At 39.6% G+C, this 18,832-nt stretch overlaps 1 protein-coding gene across 1 annotated transcript; it reads left to right on the forward strand.

Annotated features, from left to right (window-relative positions):
• Positions 1-400: 400 nt before the first annotated feature.
• On the forward strand, positions 401-17,970 carry LOC117672995 (vomeronasal type-2 receptor 26-like). The gene is made up of 7 exons (XM_087893394.1): positions 401-511; positions 4,090-4,359; positions 5,186-5,521; positions 8,265-8,492; positions 13,392-13,518; positions 14,703-15,589; positions 17,944-17,970. Exons 1-7 carry the CDS (start codon positions 401-403, stop codon positions 17,968-17,970), a joined length of 1,986 nt encoding a protein of 661 aa, XP_087749520.1.
• The last annotated feature ends 862 nt before the right edge of the window (positions 17,971-18,832 follow it).

Below are 18,832 nucleotides of genomic sequence, written 5' to 3' on the forward strand. Positions count from 1 at the left end.
GCCCGCCGATGGACGTCCCCTGCCTGCGGATGGCCTCGTGGTCCATGGATCTGGTTCCGGTCATCGGTCCGGTGAGTAATCCCATCGCCCCTGGTGTCCCGTTTTTGTGGGTAGGCTCCTTAGGGGCTCTGGGTGGCCCTGGGTTCATGCGATGGTGGCTAGTTCCCCAGGGTGGGCGTCGGTGCCGGCCCTCCTCGCGCTGGGGTCCCCCTTGCTTTTTGGCCTGGCACCGGGGTGTATGGTCAGTATTTTCACCTTGTCCCCTAGGGCCGCGGCGATTAGTTCAATGGCTTTATTGACCTCGGGCTCGGTAGGCGGGCCTGTAGGTTTGGGTTTTGGGCTTTTGTGCTTTTTGCAGTATTTTTGGTCGGTTGTTTTTGAGTAGGCCCCGATTCCCGCCATGGGATTTAAATCTCGGGAGTCTATTGGTGGATGGTCGGCCATCTTTGATGACGCCGCCTCCCAAGATGGCCGCCGTAAAAAGGGCGCGAAGTCTCCTTCGGCCTTTGCGGTAGGTTTTTGGTGGGGGAAATCTTCCCTTACCGGGTCTTCGTCGCTGTAATCGGATTCATCTTCATCTTCCTCACTCGCTGCTTCGCAGCCTTTGATCAGGCTTCGGAGTTCCGCGATGAGGTTGGTGTTGCTTTGTGACGAATCTATCAGCTCCAGGAGTTTTCCTTTTAGGTCGTGCATCTCTTCTTTTGAGGTTTCGTGTTTCGTCCACCCCTCATTGCTTCTGGCCGGGGTGGATGGGTGGTGGAGTAGGCCGCTCGTCTCGGGTGCCTCTCCTTGCGTGGTTTCGGGTTGGGAGGATCGTTCTGCCATCTTCTTGGTGAATGCTCTGGTATTCACCCTGTCTGTTGTGGTCCTTTGCATGCTGTGGAGTATTAGGATTGGGCTATCCAACCATCCTCTGCTACCATATTGTTAAATGTGTTCGAGGATCATGCCCAATAACTCCATAGACAGGTTTTCATTAGATCAATTACTGTTTATTAATTATGCATCTTATCGTTACAGGTACAAGTCTGGAACTGAGGCAGGACCGCATGGCTGACCCTTAAGTACCCCCAGGGCGTGGCTAAGGTAAGGAGGGGTTATTGGGTTAGGGTGGACCTTGGGGGCTGGCTTGCCCAGCCCCTCTGCCTCTAGCTCTGGATCAGAGGCAAGGCATTTATTCATGACACTGGTTAATATTTTATCCATTTCTTGTTGGTCAGTTTGGAATCCATATACATCTAAATCTTTTTTATATTTTGTTTGGATTTGTAAATAGGGCCACCAATCAATTTTAATTCCTTCTTCCAATAATTTTTGTCTGGATTTCAAATTCCTTAGTCTATCTAACAATTCCTTATATGTCACTATTTTATTAAAGTCAATTAAATTAGGGTTGACCAAGGCTTCCACTGTCGACACCTTGGGATTTTTGGATAGAAGTTCCTTTTAATTTTCATCCAAGTTTCTAATAGTACTTCCCTCACTTGATTCCTCTCGAAATACTTATGGGCTTTATCTTTCCCATTCCAAATAAAAGCATGCCAACCTTTCTGCAAGTCATGACCCTCAATTGTTAAAATTCCTCCATTCTTTAGATTTATCCATTCCCTGAGCCTTGACATTACTGCTGCTTGATGGTACAGTTCCCAGTCTGGAAGGCCAAAGCCACCTTTACTTCTGGTATCTTGTAACATTTTAAATTTGATTCTGGGCTTTTTCCCTAATCATATAAATTTATCAATCTGCCACTGGAATGGTCATAGCTGGTGTGCCATGTAGGGTACCACAAATGTTCTGCTGATTGCTGCAGGATCTTGAGATCCAGAGAGAGCAGAAAGAACATTCTGAAAATGCCCATCTGTTAGGGAAGCATAACTCCACCATAACAAGGTCAACTCATATCCCAAAGCTCCATTTCCAATTAAATCCATCTTCTACATTCCAGGATGATGTTTTTCTAGGGCTTGAATTAATATTGCAGTGTTCAAGGGAGATTCAGCATATGTATGTATGTATGTATGTATGTATGTATGTATGTATGTATGTATGTGTATTTCATTCTTCTTCACTTCCCATCTCCCTCAGAGAGCCATTCTGGGTGGTATACAATTTAATCAATTAAATTAAGCTTTAAAAATAGAATAAGTTAAGTTATTTTTAAAACAAAGTATTCAATATTTTTTTTAAAAAAGTAATATGTATGAAGCAAAATTGCTGGGCCAGATAACCTCAAGGGTGTGTTTCTATTATTTTTTCCCCTCTAGTGGTGTTTTCATTTGTATTCCTCTGGGCATATGAACTCTTACTCCCTTATTTTTTAACTTCACGCCTTTCTTCCAAAGGTTCATAACTATGCAGCAAGGACTATTGCAATACAATAAACATGCTTCCTTCTGATATTTTTCAAAGTACTGCTACAAAGAATGATACTGATTACTGATTAAGGATAGTTATTGCTCCTTCTTCTCCAAATCTTAAGGGAATTCCAGCAGGCACTGTAAAAATGATCACCCCAGATTAAGACATTGCATCCTATTCATATTGGCATAGAAATATAGAAGTGCACGTAGGTAGGATTAGTATTTCATCTGTGACATTTCATTTTTTTAACTTTAAATAAAATTCATTGTCTTAAGTTTAGATAATATTAATGAATGGTCAGCTACTCAGTTGAATGGTAACTTAAGAGTTACTGTTTGAGGTCTACAATGACTACATGCTATAGTCAGTTGGTTATATTCAGAACATTACTTTTACTTTTTTCCCCAACTATGATGAGCATTTCTCCTCCCTACACCTGCAAACTTAGTAGTCCTCTGCCAATTGTTCATAAATACTATCAGTCTGGAGATTTAATCATTGCTGCTATTATTTATCAAGTTCTCTTTCTTTCAAATGAGATCACTTTTCATAGCCTTCCTAAGTATGATGTCCTTGATCAGTACATGTAAGTATCTGACTACTTCTCCTCCTCCTCACACTGCACCTTTTCTTTGCCCTCATTGATACCTAAATGTATTTTCTTTCACTTTTATGCTTAAAAGTATTGGTTTCTAGTCAGCGGATATGACCAGTTCCAGTGACCATATTTAGTCATTTTTTTTAATTTCAGAGCTGTCCTAATACTGATGTTGAAATTGAGATTAATATTATTAGTTTTAATTGTAAAGTATATGAATTTCATTCTCCTCAAGAAACATCCTTCCTTCAACGAAGTCCCTTGTTGAAAGTAAAAAAAAGTTTGACCAATCTACATATTGCAGAAGCTCTCTGGTGAATCCTTTTTATTTCATCCAGATATAAAACAGGAAACCCTATAGTGCATAATTTAGGTTTAGGATGTAAAATGGAGTTGTCTTCCTTCTCTATGAAAATATAGATAAGATATAGATAATACTGAAATCAGATAGAAACATCGAAAACGGATGTGTTTAATGTTTAAACTTAGTAAACTGGTGTGTGATCCACTACCTCCCCTGGAAGTCGTTTCCAAGGATCTATCTTCTCTTTCTGTGAAGTTAATACTTTATAACAATGGTTTTGAACTTTCCTCCTGTTAGTTAGAAATTATGTCCACATGTCCTTATGTTTTAATTAATATTGAGAATACTACCTTCTAGAACTTTATTCACACTCCTTAATATATTTAAAGATTTCAGTCATGTACCCCTTTCCTTCTGTCCTGTAGGCTGAACATATTCAGTTCCTCTAATAGTTCGTTATATGTTTTGTCCCTCAAACCTTTCACCATTTTTCTTGCCTTTTTCTTGACTCTCTTAATCTTATCAATATCTTTTTTTTTTTTTAAGTGATGTCTCCAGAACTCTACACAGTATTTCAAGTGGGGTCTGAGTAAATGCTACCTTAGCTCAATGTTAAGTAGCCACATCTAGATTGGTGCTTTCTAGTTGATACAATCTAGGGGTATTATTTGATAGTGACCACATTCCAGGTATCCAGAACAAACAATAAACACCAATTTATATATTCATGAATACATATGTATAAAACAGCTGTCCAATTTTGAAACTGAAATATATTGACATAGTTTATATCTTTCACTGAAGGTTCATCACTCATAATTACCAGCATACTTTGGCTCTTGCATTTGCTGTAAAAGAGATCAATGAATATTCTGGGATTTTACCCAATGTTAGCCTTGGTTTCTATATTGGTACTGACTACAATATGGAAAGTACAACTTATCATTTATCAATGGAATTTCTATCTACAAAGGATAAATTTATACCCAACTACAAATGCAATGACCAGACCAACACAGTAGTTGTCATTGGAGGACCCCGTAGTAACACCTGTCTCAACATGGCAATCTCTCTGTGCAACTACAAATTTCCCCAGGTGAGACAAAAAATGGATCAACATGAAAAGTTCACCACCTATTTATTATATTCAAAAGTTGGGTCATTGAAATGAAAATTTGAGCAAAACCAAGAGAAAGAATATCTTGAAAGGGCTGTCCCTTTTTGCTTGATGAGCAAAATTGCAGATGTCATGTAAAACTAATTTTTATGCACCCTATTTTTGTATCCCAGTCAAAAACAGAGAATGGATTAAATAAACACATATGCTTTGGTTTTTAACTTTCGTTTTTATTTTAGAAGAAATCCTTCATTCTTGTGTTCTTCTGACTTCCTTCATTTAGATCACATATGGATCAGCTCCATTGGGGAATGCTGAAACAGCAACATTTGTCAAATCAATGTTCCTGGATGAGAACCACCAATTTAAAGGAATACTGCACTTATTGTTGCATTTTGGATGGACCTGGGTTGGGTTAGTTTCTATGTATGAGGAAGATAGGGACAGATTCATTCAAAAGAGACTTTCCATGTTTTCAGAGAGAGGAATCTGCTTTGACTTTATAGAATGTCTTCCCCTGATAATGTATGGTAATGCAGCTGCTGAGTGGATAGAAAATGCAGGTAAAATATTCAAAGTGATCATGGAAAGTACAGTCATTGCAGTTATCTTAAGTGCTGAAATTATAGGCTTGGTGCCTTTGAGAGTAATGATCTATTTTTTCAATTATGATAACATTCCAAAGGAAAGAACGGCCAAAGTTTGGATCATGACAGCCCAGATGGAATTCACATCCATTCTAATGCAAAGACCGTTGCCCGTTGATTTTCTCCATGGTGCACTTTCTTTTGCAATTCACTCAAAGGAGCTGACCGGATTCCAACAGTTTATACAGAAGAGAAACCCAAACTTAAAAAAAGATGATGGGTTTATTAGAGATTTCTGGAAAGATGCATTTGAATGCTCATTCTCCAGTAATATTACCGATGAGAATGCTAAAAGGATCTGCACTGGAGAAGAGAAGCTGGAGACTCTTCCTAATTCTGTCTTTGACATCACCATGAATGGACATAGTTACAGTGTCTACAATGCAGTCTATGCTGTGGCACATGCTCTGAAGGCCATGCGCTCCGCCAAACTCAAAGGGAGACGAAAAATGAATGAGAGGAAATGGAGGCGCTTCCTCCAGTCACCCTGGCAAGTAATGTTGGCTAATATAAAATTTGGCTTAATCATCAAGTACCAGAATAGGGGACTGGTGTTGTGTTGTGTTGTGTTGTGTTGTGCTGTGCTGTGCTGTGCTGTGCTGTGCTGTGCTGTGCTGTGCTGTGTTGTGTTGTGTTGTGTTGTGTTGTGTTGTGTTGTTTTAACAGTTAGAACCAGGGGTGAAATCCAGCAGGTTCTGACATGTTCTGGAGAACTGGTAGCAGAAATTTTGAGTAGTTTGGAGAACCAGCTAATACCATTTCTGACTGCGGTGGGAATGGAGATTTTGCAATATCCTTTCCCCAGGAGTGGGGAGGGAAAGGAGATTTTGCAATATCCTTCTCCTGGAATGAGGTGGGAATGGAGATTTTGCAGTATCCTTCCACTGCCATGCCCACCAAGCCACTCCCGCAGAACCGGTAGTACAAAAATTGGATTTCACCACTGGTTAGAACGCTTTATAGATAGTTTTGAAAGCTATATAGAAATAGTTGATATTTTCATATGAAAGACAATAAAAAAAGGAATATAAATCTAAGGCTTAGATAAAGACACAAAAATATGTCACATACGAACTTCATTTTATGTCTAAAATGGTATGTAGAGGATCTTATCTAATCCATTATATTTGACAATTTTATATGTAGAAAATGAAAACTACTTTATGACTGAATAGCATTATTATTCCTCACCAGCTTAATTTTTGAGTTACTAAGATTCAAAGGTGTCACAGGTACGAATTCAAAAGGCAACTATGCTTAATGTTACTTCCAGTGAATAACAAAGTTCTCAATGAATTGCATGAAGAATATTTCAAGTTTTTTTTCTCTCAAGAGTAATACCTGGAATTACCCCTGGATGGAAGTAAAAGCCATCTTGTCCTAGAATTGTCTGTCTCAGAGAATTCTACCTTGCCTACACTAAGTCTCTTTTTATGACCCTGTAATCCCTTAATTCAGGGTAGAGTTGGGGCGACTGAATGGACCTGACTGTTTACTGGCCGGATGTCCTTCCTGACACCACACAGAGTTCACAGCAGATATTTTCTCTTTCTGCCGTCATGGAGAAACAATTTTCACTGCTTAGGATTGAACTCTTAACCTTCTAAATGGGATGCAAGGGTTTTCACCACTAGGCATCATGCCACTCTCTATCTTTTTTTCCCTTTTCTTTTTTTTAATAATATAGATAAAAAAGAGCAACATGTTCAAAATCCATATATACAATGTGTTGCCTGGTTACAGGTCTTTGGAGTAGTATTTATCATAATCATAATAATAGTATCCTCTAATGCAGGGGTCCCCAACCTTTTGGACCTCAAGGACCACTAAATTCATAATTTTAAACCCTGCGGACCACTAATATGATCTGCCTAAGGACTGGTTGGGTGGGTGTGGCTAGGTGGTCATGTGACTGGGTAGGCATGGCCAACTTGATGTTACTCACATCGAGGGGCACTTTGCCAGCCTCTACTCATCCCTTCCCTCCCAGCCACTCCTCACTTGTCCTCCCAGTCTCATTAGGGCCCCAACAGGAAGCAGTTGTTGGAGCTAAGCATCAACCATGAGAAAGAGTTAGCAAAATAGCTGGCTTGATTCAAATTGGATCTAACTGAGAAGAAGCACCTCAGCAGAAGCACCTTACTGAGGACTATGAGTATAGGCTTTCCAAGCAGAGGGAAGACTTGCAGGAGTGCAAGGCCAGGTACCGATGCCTGGAGGCTCAACAAGCTGAGATGGTCAGCCAGTTCCAGGCCATGATGCAGTCCCACTGGAATGAGGCCCTCTGGCTTTTTGCCACCAGCGGCGCTTCCCTCCAGCCTTCGCCCAAAGTCCTGCACCAGGAGGCTGAAGCAGACCCCCAAGTCGGAATTTCTTCCCCCTCCAACCTGCACCAAAAGACCCTGAAGGGGGAGACTCTCTGCAGCAACACAAGCATTCACTGCACATATCCAGCCCAGGAACTGTACTTTGAGGACCCCTAATTTAGTGCAATACAAAAAATACAAATAATTTATCATGGACAACCAGTGGTCCATGGACCACCAGTTGATGACCTCTGCTCTAATGGTAGTTTGATAATTAACAGTGCTTTTCCCTTATAAAATTAATACATATTAATTAGTAATACTAATCAAAATTAATAAGTTACAGTCAACAACCCTAATAATGAGATTAATCTTTCTCTTGTAATCTTCAAGATTCCAACTCCTGTTTCTCTTATTTAACCATCGATAGAACAGTTCCCATACTTCAAAATATTCAGTGTCTTCCTTTTATTTAATTTGAAATGTTAGTTTATTCATTTCTGCACATTCTAAAATTTTCGTTATTATCTTTACTTCTGTGGGGATCTCCTCGCCCTTCCAATGTTGTGCAAACACAATTCTGGCCGCTGTTAACATGCCACTGTCTATCTCGCCTATTATATGGCAGAACACTAAATTCCCCATTTCTGAAATGCTCAATCAAAGAAAAGTGATTTCCTAGATCTGTCCCTTTCTGGATTTTCTGTTGGAATTCTCATCTGACAGTTTTTCAGCTGAGAGGTGAAAATGTATTTGATAAAACTATATTTTTTTATCAGTTTGAAATAGTTTGACCAAGGCAAAATGTGACATCTTAGTTTTCTTTAAGCCTAGGCCAAATTGAAAGAAACAAATTGAAATGTTCCCATCCCCTTCAAAGATTTCTGATAACTTTCCTGTTTTTATCCTCTTTGTTGTCATCTTCCTTTAGCTCCACCTTTTTTTGCAACAAGTCACCTTTAACAACAGTGCTGGAGAACAGATTTCCTTTGGTCCCAATGGGGAATTAGAAACAGGACTTGATATTTTCAGTTGGGTCACATTTCCAAATAAGTCCTTTCTGAAAAAACAAATTGGAAAGATTGACCCCCTGGCTCTCTCAGAAAAGCTCCTCACCATTTCTGACAAGGAAGCTGTTTGGCCTCTCATGTTTAACCAGGTATGTCTCATTTTTCCCTTTTCCTGAAATTATTCTCCACAGATTGATGGACTAAATCAGGGTTGACAAACTGGCAGCCTACAGGCAAGGTGTCTCACATGCAGGCCACACTCACCCCAGCTCCATGAAGGGGGAAAATGTCACTATACATCACGTGAATACTGGTGACGAGGGTGGGATTTGAGAACTGAGGTGATAGACACCTATAATGATATTTTGAATGAGAGAGGAGAATTGAAAGTGAGAAACATTTTAAAGGAAGAGGGAATCAAGTTAAATGGTTGGCATACCTTCAAATACAATCTAAATTTAGCAAAGACAAAAAGGAATGAGGTCTAAAGCAAGAATTATCACAATTAAATAAGATTTTATTAAGCAGGGAGGGTAAGACCATAAGTAAATTATATTGCTATTTATTGGAACAAGACATGATTGAGGAACAAGTCAAAGAAACAATGATAATTTGGAGTAAATATTTTGGGCATAGTATTGATTTGGACAATTGGCAGACTCTGGGAAAAAATTTTAAAAATTATATTAGTAACTTCATATAACGAAAATTTATATAAGATGTTTTATAGATGGCACCTCCCCCCCCCAAGATTAGCATGAATCAATAAGGGAAATTCTTTGGCATGTTGGAAGTGTGAGGTGGCTCCGGGGAACTTCTATCATATGTGGTGGGAATGCCCAAAGGCAAAGAAATATTGGAATCTGATAAAGAGTTGGTTGGAAGAAATTTTGTTAATAAACATAAAAGACAAACTGGAATTTCTCCTTTTGGGAATGACAGAGGGCAAATACAAGAAGATATAAATTATCTACTACTACATATACTTACAGCGGCATGGATAGCCTTTGCGCAGAAGTGAAAAGAGAAATATACTCCAAATGAAGAGAAAATACTACTAAAAATTTTCAACTGCACAGAAATGGATTGACTCACCTTGGAACTCAAGGATAAAAGCTAAACATTGTACTATAAAATCTGGGCAAAATTCTATGAATGGTTAGATAAAAGGAGGATAGCCGAGACAAATAGATAAATATGTATGTGAATTGTATAGATAGGTATATGTAGGTATAGATATGTATAATTGTATAGGAATAAGATATAAATGACTATTATTATACTATGTTTAAATAATGTATAAGGTGTAAGGAATATATTATTATATTATCATTAGTATATTATGTATTAACTTAAAGTATTGGAAGATGCTTGGGACCAGTGATGTCATATCTATGTCCAATGTTTTTAATTTTGAATTATTAATAAAAAACTTTTTAAAATTTTTAAAAAAGAGAGAGAACTGAGGTGACAGAGCGAGCTAGTCACTAAACCTGAGCTGAAGCTGTTAAATTGAGCTAGTTGCTACCACCCGACTAGTCATGAACGTGAAGTCACAAATGGTGAAATAATTGTGCTACAAGCCCAATTTTCCTCAGACGCATCCGCTAAGTGCCACGGTCTGACAGGAGGTGGCTGGATTGACTACTTTCATGACCTACAACCCAGCTGTGGAAACATGGGACTCTTATATAGCAAGGTTCCAGTGCTTTCTCAAAACCAATGACTACACAGGACTCTCAAGCAACTGTAAAAAAGCATTTTTCCTAAGCTTCTGTGGAGCTGACATGTTTGAAACCACAAGTGCTCTTCTCACCCCTGTGGCGGTCCAATCGATGCCCTGGGAGATGCTAGAAGGCAAACTAGGAAGCCACTACATGCCCATGCCCTCACAAATAGCCTGCCATCACGCTTTCCACCACAAAAATCAACGTGAGGGTGAGTCCATTAAACAGTATGTGGTGGCACTGAGGATGGCAGCATTGTACTGTGACTTCAGGGACCTGGATGACATCCTCCTAGATCGAGTGGTATGCAGGGTGAGGAACATCCGGCTTCAGCCAGAACAGACCTAACCCTACAAGCCATGTTAGAGGAGGTATGCTCGACAGAGATGTCGAACCAATTGATGGTAGAGATTCAAAGGCAATCAGTCCATCCATGGCAAGAAGAACCATTGCCATGCATAATGACGAAGAGGTGATGGAGGACATGAACCGCCTCAAGGGAGCAAAAACGATGGGCTGTGTCACAGAAAAGAAGCCACTGTTTCCTCCAACTGCGTGAGTAGGCTGCAGCGAGAATCACCCGTGAGCAGATTGCCGGATAAAAACAGCCATCTGTTAGAGGTGCCAGAAGAAAGGTCATTTGGCCAGGGTCTGCAGGGCAACCCAGCCAGTAGGCCAGTAATATGCCAAAAAGCTGCAACAGAGACTGCCAAGGGATGGAGAACTGTTTTTCCATTTTTAGAGACAGTTACTAGGCAGAAACAGTCATTGTTCAGGCCAGCCATGCCTTAACCAAGAAAATTTACCTCACGTTCAAACTCGAAGGGGCCCCCTGCCAGATGGCAGTGGACACTGGATCATCCATGTCCTTAGTCTCATGAAGCACATTCAAGAGACTGATGCCTACCATCGCTAAGAAGTGGCTGAGACACTGCTCCCTGAGACTCCAGGACTACCAAGGAAACCCTATTTCCATGATGGCAAACCTATGGCACACGTGCCACAGGTGGCACGTGTGGCCATATCAGTGGGCATGCCAGCTCAACTCTGGCGCGCATGCGCGCACCAGCCAGCTGATTTTTAGGCCTTCTAGGTCCACCAGGATTAGGGAAACAGGCTATTTCCTGCCTCTGGAGGGGCTGGGGGTGGGTGGGGAAGGCCTGTTTTTCTTTCTTACCTGCTCCAGATCCTCTCTATGCATCTGTGGAAGGCAAAAACAGCCTTCCCCACTCCCTCAGAGGCCCTCTGGAAGCCTGAAACAGCCCATTTCCCAACTCCTGGTGGGACAGGAAGTGATGTTTATTGTGGTTCCCAGACTCCAGAGACTCCTAGAGAGGCCTGACACACAATGGCAAAAAGGTTAGCCATCACTGGTCTAGAGCCTGGGGGAGGATGAGAAATTCAACAGGCGGGAGGGGGGGAAGGACAGAAAGCAGCAGAGCAAGGTTTATAAAGTAAACTCAAGTTACTTAGCTTGGACCAGGCGGTGGTCCAAGGTGGTGGACGATGGTGGCAGCAGGGAATACAAAGGACATGCACCATCCAGGTGGGAAGTAGTGTCATGTACTAAGGCTTCACTTCAGTCCATCTCTCAAGCAGGAAGAGAGATTCAACCTGATTGGCTGGCCATCTGACAGCTGAGTATAAAAAGAGCTGTCAGATGGAGAATCAGCTGTTGCCATTAGCTGAACTGTCACTGTTACCTAAACTGTTAGCGTTAATAAACTGTTAGCTTAAGTTACATCTTGTCTCCCCTCAGTTCTTTTCCACCCTCTGCTCTCAATTTGGCAAATCTCACCAGGCTCAAGGTTGATTCTGCCTTCCATCCTTCCGAGGTTGGTCCCAGATTGTTGGGAGCAACAGGCTGACTCTGTAAACCTCTTATTTATTTATTATTTATTTATTATTCAAATTTCTATACCGCCCTTCTCCTTTCGGACTCAGGGCGGTGAACAGCCAAAATAAAAACATTTATACATAAATACGATTAAAAATAGATTTAAAATAATTAAATTTGGCCCATAGTTTAAAATTTATCAATTTAAAATCCATATCAAAATTTAAAACCAACCATAAAATCATAAAATCAAGAGAGACCCTCTTAGAGAGGGCTGTAAAGCACTGTGAATTGGTATATAAGTCTAAGTGTAATTGCTATTGCTATTAACAACAGCAGTGATTCACTTAACAACTGTGGTGAGAAAAATCATAAAATGGGCAAAACTCACTTAACTGTCTCACTTAGCAACAGAAATTTTGGGCGCAAATTGGGCTCAATTTACATGTATTATTATTTATTATTAAACTTATATGCTGGGCATCTCACCTAGGGATGGGTAGCTACAGATGACTCTAGGTGGCTTGTAATTGGAAGCAAGGAGATAGGATCTTGCTTAATCCTTTAACCATCCTCAGAATGATTAAATCACTTTGAAGCTCCAAGCCAGTTGGCAGGATAAGGTCTTCAGGTCCTTTGGAATGCCAAAAGGAGTAAGTGGGTATTTTTTCTTCTTTTGAATGTGATATGAAGACAAAGTCTAAAGTCAAAGAGTTGTATGTATGGTGGTGTCCTTGGAGCTTCTTGAGTTTGTTTGCTTTCTTGCAGGCATTTCATTACCCAAACTAGATAACATCACCATTGTGGTACCAAATTCAGAGAGCATCAAGCACCCCTCATTTCAATCTAGAGCTACAAATGTTCTCCTTTACTGGGATCAAAGAGGTAGCTTAAGATTTGTATATCCAAAATATTTCTGTAGTTCCAATGCTAAGGTATCTTATTATACAGGATGTCTTTCTAAGTACATTTGCTAAATTCTTTAGAGGTGTATGTACTTTAAGATATAATACAATTTATTAAAACAGAATGATTTTTTTTTTAAAAAAAAATACAAATTTCATGATTTCAACACTTTAGAATTAACTTTTTAATAACCTCCTCTGAAATAGGGGATGGTTGATCACATTCTTTAATTAGAGAAAATATAACATCTACATACTGTAATTTTCAGAGCATAAGATGCACCTTCCCACCCCCCCTAAAAGTGGGTGAAAATTTAGGTGCATCTTATAGACCGAATACAGGCATTTTTCGCCTCCTGAACCCTCCACACGTCATGTTTTTGCCCTCCCTGGCTCCCATAAGCACTCTGCGGGCCAAAAACGGGTGTGTTTTTGGTTAAAACAGGCCGTGCGGAGCACATTCCACATTTTTCCAATGTTTGGATTATATATGAAGAGTTTGCATATGTGTAATTGATGGAAAGAACAATCCGCCAAGATTACATTCTTTCTGTGAATTTTGGTTTATTTTCTGAGCAGGCATTACCTCTTTCCATCTGTAACAAGAAGTGTCCTCTTGGCCACAGCAAGATAAAAGTGGAAGGGAAATTATCCTGTTGCTATAACTGTAAACTATGTCCAGATGGGAAGACAGCTGACCAATTGGGTAAGCAAAGAATTATATTAACTATTTCAATGATATAATAAATATAAATGGGGGTTATTTTTAATAAATAAATATCTTTAATAAATAGTATGATGATTGAAAATATTGAGCGTAGCATCTTATTGAAACATTTGATTTTTTGATTTTTTAATTTTTATTTATTTTGAATACAAATAATATACACATTTATACACACATGTATTTATAACTCTAAATACAGAAAAAGAGAAAAAATACAAATATTACAGTGCATCCCCCCCAAGACCTTTCCCCCTCACCTATATTTCTTCTTCTATAACAACTAAAAGATATACAATATATGCTAATATATATGTGGCATGTGGAACCATATCTGTGGGCACACGAATGTTGTCCTAGCTCAGCTCCAGTGCGCACGCGTGCGCTGGCCAGCTGATTTATAGACCTTCCAGAAGTCAGGAAATGGGCTGTTTCCGGCCTCCGGAGGGCCTCCATGGGAGTGGGGAAGTCCGTTTTTGCCTTCCCCAGGCTGCAAGAAAGCCTCTGGAGCCTGGGGAGGGAGAAAAACGGGCCTACCGGGCCCACCGGTAACCTTTTTGCCATCACGTGCCAAAAGCGGAGGGAGCGTGGGGGGGTCACATGGGGAGCATTTAATTATGGGTGTGGGACTCCCCCATGCTCCCCCCGCTTTTGGCACGCGACGGTAAAAAGGTTAGCCATCACTGCTTTAGGGAACAATAAGGTTTTCCAAACCTGCTACAAGGATAAAAGGGTAGGAAATTCACATACATGGAAAAGTAAAGACTGGACACTACAGACCAGATACAACTCTGAACTCCCAGAGGCAACATTTAGCACAAAACTCTGTAGCATGCCCATCTATCGGACTTATTGGGAAAGACAGATACCATTGAAGAAGGGTGATCTCACCTATAATTTGGCCCTATGACATTCAGGGATTTAATGGTGATAACCAGAAAATGGAATTGCATAGAGTAAGCAACTTGGAGCCATGTCCATTAAGTGCATGTCCACTGCAATGCAAACCAGTTACACTTTTGAAATGGTCTTCAAGGGCAGCACCATATGAAGGTCATTCTAGTAATCAAACTGGGAGCTCATTAAGTCTACAGATTGCTGCAAAATTGGAATATACTGAAAATGAAATGATGAGATAATGTTTCTATGAATGGTTTCTTTTTCAGACTTGGATGACTGTTTCCCTTGTCCAGAGGATCAATATCCAAACAAGGATAAGGATACTTGCCTTCCAAAACATATAATTTACTTAACTTATGAAGAACCTTTGGGGATTTCTTTGGCAGTTATTGTAGTCTCCTTTTCTGTCATCTCAGCTGTGGTGCTCAGGATATTCATTAAACATCAGGACACACCTATTGTGAAAGCCAATAATAGGAACCTCACTTATAGCCTTCTTGTTGCTCTCCTGCTCTCTTTCCTTTGCACTTTGCTCTTCATTGGGCAACCTGACCAAGTGAAATGTCTCTTGCGACAAACTGCTTTTGGCATCATCTTTTCTGTAGCCCTTTCTTGTATATTGGGGAAAACTATCATAGTGGTCCTTGCTTTCATGGCCACCAAGCCCGGATCCAAAATGAGAAAATGGGTGGGGAACAGGCTGGCTATCTCTATTGTCCTATCTTGCTCCCTGATACAATTCTGCATTTGTGTGGTGTGGCTCACAATTTCTCCTCCTTTCCCAGATTCTGACATGCACTCCATGGCTGAAGAAATTGTTCTACAATGTAATGAAGGTTCCACCACTATGTTTTATACAGTGCTTGGCTTTCTGGGGTTCTTGACTGCTTTCAGTTTCACTGTGGCCTTCCTAGCCAGGAATTTGCCTGATACCTTTAATGAAGCCAAATTTATTACCTTCAGCATGTTGGTCTTTTGCAGTGTCTGGGTGTCATTTATTCCCACCTATTTGAGTACCAAGGGAAAATACATGATAGCTGTAGAGATCTTCTCCATTTTGGCTTCAGCAGCTGGATTACTGCTCTGCATATTTTTCCCCAAATGCTATATCATTGTTCTGAGACCTAATCTGAATAAGAAGGAGCAACTAATGAAAAAATGAAACTGATTTTAACACCATATCCCTTGAATGAAACCTGATTGGTTGCTTTTAGCATATAGAGATTTTTTCCCCCAATTTGTGGTTCCGCCTTTTTCTGTCCATCACCACATCAATAGGACATACAAAGCAATAATTTTGAGAAGTTCACTTCACAATCCCCTAATCACTTTTTAATTGTTAGATAATTGTTGATAGTTAGATAATGATTCTCAGCCCTAATCAGAGTAGTAGGCAATAGGTTTTTTAACAGATGAACAGAGTTGGAAGGGATGTTGTAGGTCATCTAGTCCAACTCCCTGCCCAAGCAGGAAACCCAACAACATTTCTCACCGATGGCAGTCCAGTCTCTTCTTGAAAGCTTCCAGTGATGAAGCTCTCACAACTTCTGAAGGCAAGCTTTTCAATTGAAATGGTTCCATTTCGCTCACTGTCAGAAAATTTCTCCTTATTTCCAGGTTGAATCTCTCCTTGTTCAATTTTCATATATTGTTTCATGGCCTTCTGGTGCCTTGGAAAATAGGTTGATCCCCTCCTGTCTGTGACAACCACTCAAATATTGAAACACTGCTATCATGTCTCCCCTGGTCCTTCTCTTCACTAGACTAGTCATGCCCAGTTCCTGAAATCATTCATCGTATGTTTTAACCTCCCGTCCCCCCATCATCTTGGTTGCTCTTCTCTGCACTCTTTCTAGAGTCTCAAAAACTTTTTATAGTGTGGTGAAATAAACTGGATGCAGTATTCTAAGTGTGGTCCTACTAAGACTTTATAGAGTGGTATTAGTACATCGCTCGATCTTGATTGTGATCCCTCTGTTAATGCAATTTAGAATTGCATTGGCTTTTTTGGCTGCCACCACACACTGTTGGCTCATATTTAATTGATTGTCCACTGAGACCCCAAGATCCCTCTCACATTATTAAACCTGATTTCACCCTGTCTCTATGTCTACTTTTGGTTTTTATTGCCTAAGTGTTAGACTTTATTTTTCTCTACATTGAATTTCATTTCAATCAAGAAGAAGATATAGTATGAATGAATGTAAAAACCAATGGATTTAAATCCTGAAGACCATGAGCAGACAGCATTCCTCTCCAAAGAAAGGTAAGGGGTTGGGTCAAAAACAGGGGGACAATGTGTTCTTATCCTCCTTTAGTCACTGAAAGCCTAAAAGAAATGTTGTTGTGGAACAGGGGAGATTTGTTTGAAGAAGATGGAATTGGAGAACTGCTTCTCAGCTTCCCTGAGAAACTACTCTTACTCATAATGACTACTGTCCCACCTTTGTCTTCTTACTTAATTATGATGTCATTATTATTACTGTGCCTTGGATGAGAACTAATTCTGTCCTACTGAAATTAATGAATAAGGGGAACATTGTTTATTTTGGGTTACGCTTGAAGGTGAAGGTAATTATTGTCGACATTGTTTTACTCATCTGGATGCATTTTTTTAAAAATGCATTTGAGATTTGGTGTGATCTGCAATGATATATTGTCCTGGAATCTATTAGATTCATCTTAGCTAAATGTGTTCCTGGATGGGTTCACAATATTAAGGCCAGAGGGGGAGGGACGATCCTTTGGAATCCTACCATTATGACTATTATTATTTAGTTTATGATGAGAACATGACATAAGAGCAGTAAATGATTTGACTGGAAACATCGTGGCGAGACAGTCATGGGTTAGCGGGCTCTGATGAGCCTGGTGAAATCCCAGTCTGACGAACTGCTGCAGAGGGGTCTTTGGACCAGACCTGTCCTGTAGGGACAGGGAAGAAGGAGAGGCACCTTGGAAGACCAAGAGGAACAGGCAAGTTCATCAGAGGTCAGAGGAAACTCTCTCTGACTCTGCAGCGGAGGGCAGCGGCCATTGCCATCGCCAGTAAGGTGGGGCAACCGGATGAAGCATTGTGCAGGAGCAGAGAATTGAGCGGAACATTGAGTCTGGGTGAGTGACAACTAACTCATAGGCAGAAAGGGAAAAAAAAGAGAAGATTTTCAAAATAATTATAAATGTCCTAGTGGTATAACAGCGGCTAATAGGCGTGTGGAAAGGATGGAAGAAGATTAAAGTGGAAGTTATAAAATGACAAAACCCGATCAGAAAATTGTTTTTTGGATTTACTTATTTGGAGAACTTAAAAAAATTAGAAGAATTAAGAAAAGATCTTTCTCTAATTTGGGAATCTTAAAGGAAGGAAGATTAAAGAATGAAGAAAAACCCGCAATAGAAAGGACCAGTTAAAGATTCTAAACTGAAATTGAATTGGAATGTAAAGTTGGAATTTGGACTTTACAAACCTAGCCTAATTTTAAATTGATTTCGTGCATATAAAGGTGAAAAAGAAGAAGAGGAAAAATTAAATAAGTAAAGACTGTTAAAGCAACAGTCTTGCAAACAAAATGAATACTTTTCTAGGTTGCTAGTGACAATTGTGGATTGTAGAGAGCCATCTTCAGGAGAAAAAAAATACTACAACACTGAATCTTTGTTTTGGGAAAAAAACTTGAACTTTGAAGGAATAACAGCTGTGAGAATTTTTAAGGCGGCTTTGTCTATAAGCGCTGTGACTTTGATGATTAAAAAAGGAGGATTACAGCGTAACTTCAAATTGGAATAATATCTATCTAGAAAGAACAAAATGGTGCAGGAACTTAAGGAAATGATGAAAATGATGTACTTATCATTGAAAATGGAAATAAGCGAAATGACCACAATGTTGCATGGAAAACCAAAATTTGATGATCAAAAAATTGACTTAAGATATATTCAAACTGACAAGGAAACAACTAATGAGAAGCAAGAAAGAGAGACTGACAATACAGAAGAAGACAAAGACAAGGAGATTGATTATGGAAAATTAAATGATTATGTGGGTAGTAATAATAAAAAGGAGAAGGTTAAAAATTAATTGGAATTAAGAATGGAAGAAATAGAAAAGGGGGAAAGAAAGAAGGAAAAGAGAGTGGAATAGAAAGAATATTAAAAAATTAAATGATTGCACTGGGACTATCAGTGGGAAAATAAGAAAAAGGAAAAAGGGATGGAAAATAATGGGAAATGCACAGCAAAATAGTAGAGATTGTGATTTTAAAAAACAAAATAATTATACTGGGATTAACAGTGGAAAAATAAGAAAAAGGGAAAAGAGAGTTCAGGATTTTAAAGCACAAAGGAAAAGAAGGGGAAAGAAAAAAATAAAATAGAAAGGGAGAAAGAAATGGAAGAG

This window comes from Pantherophis guttatus, chromosome 4 (genome assembly GCF_059756535.1).
Source record: "Pantherophis guttatus breed Tessera chromosome 4, ASM5975653v1, whole genome shotgun sequence".
Classification (NCBI taxonomy): domain Eukaryota; kingdom Metazoa; phylum Chordata; class Lepidosauria; order Squamata; family Colubridae; genus Pantherophis; species Pantherophis guttatus.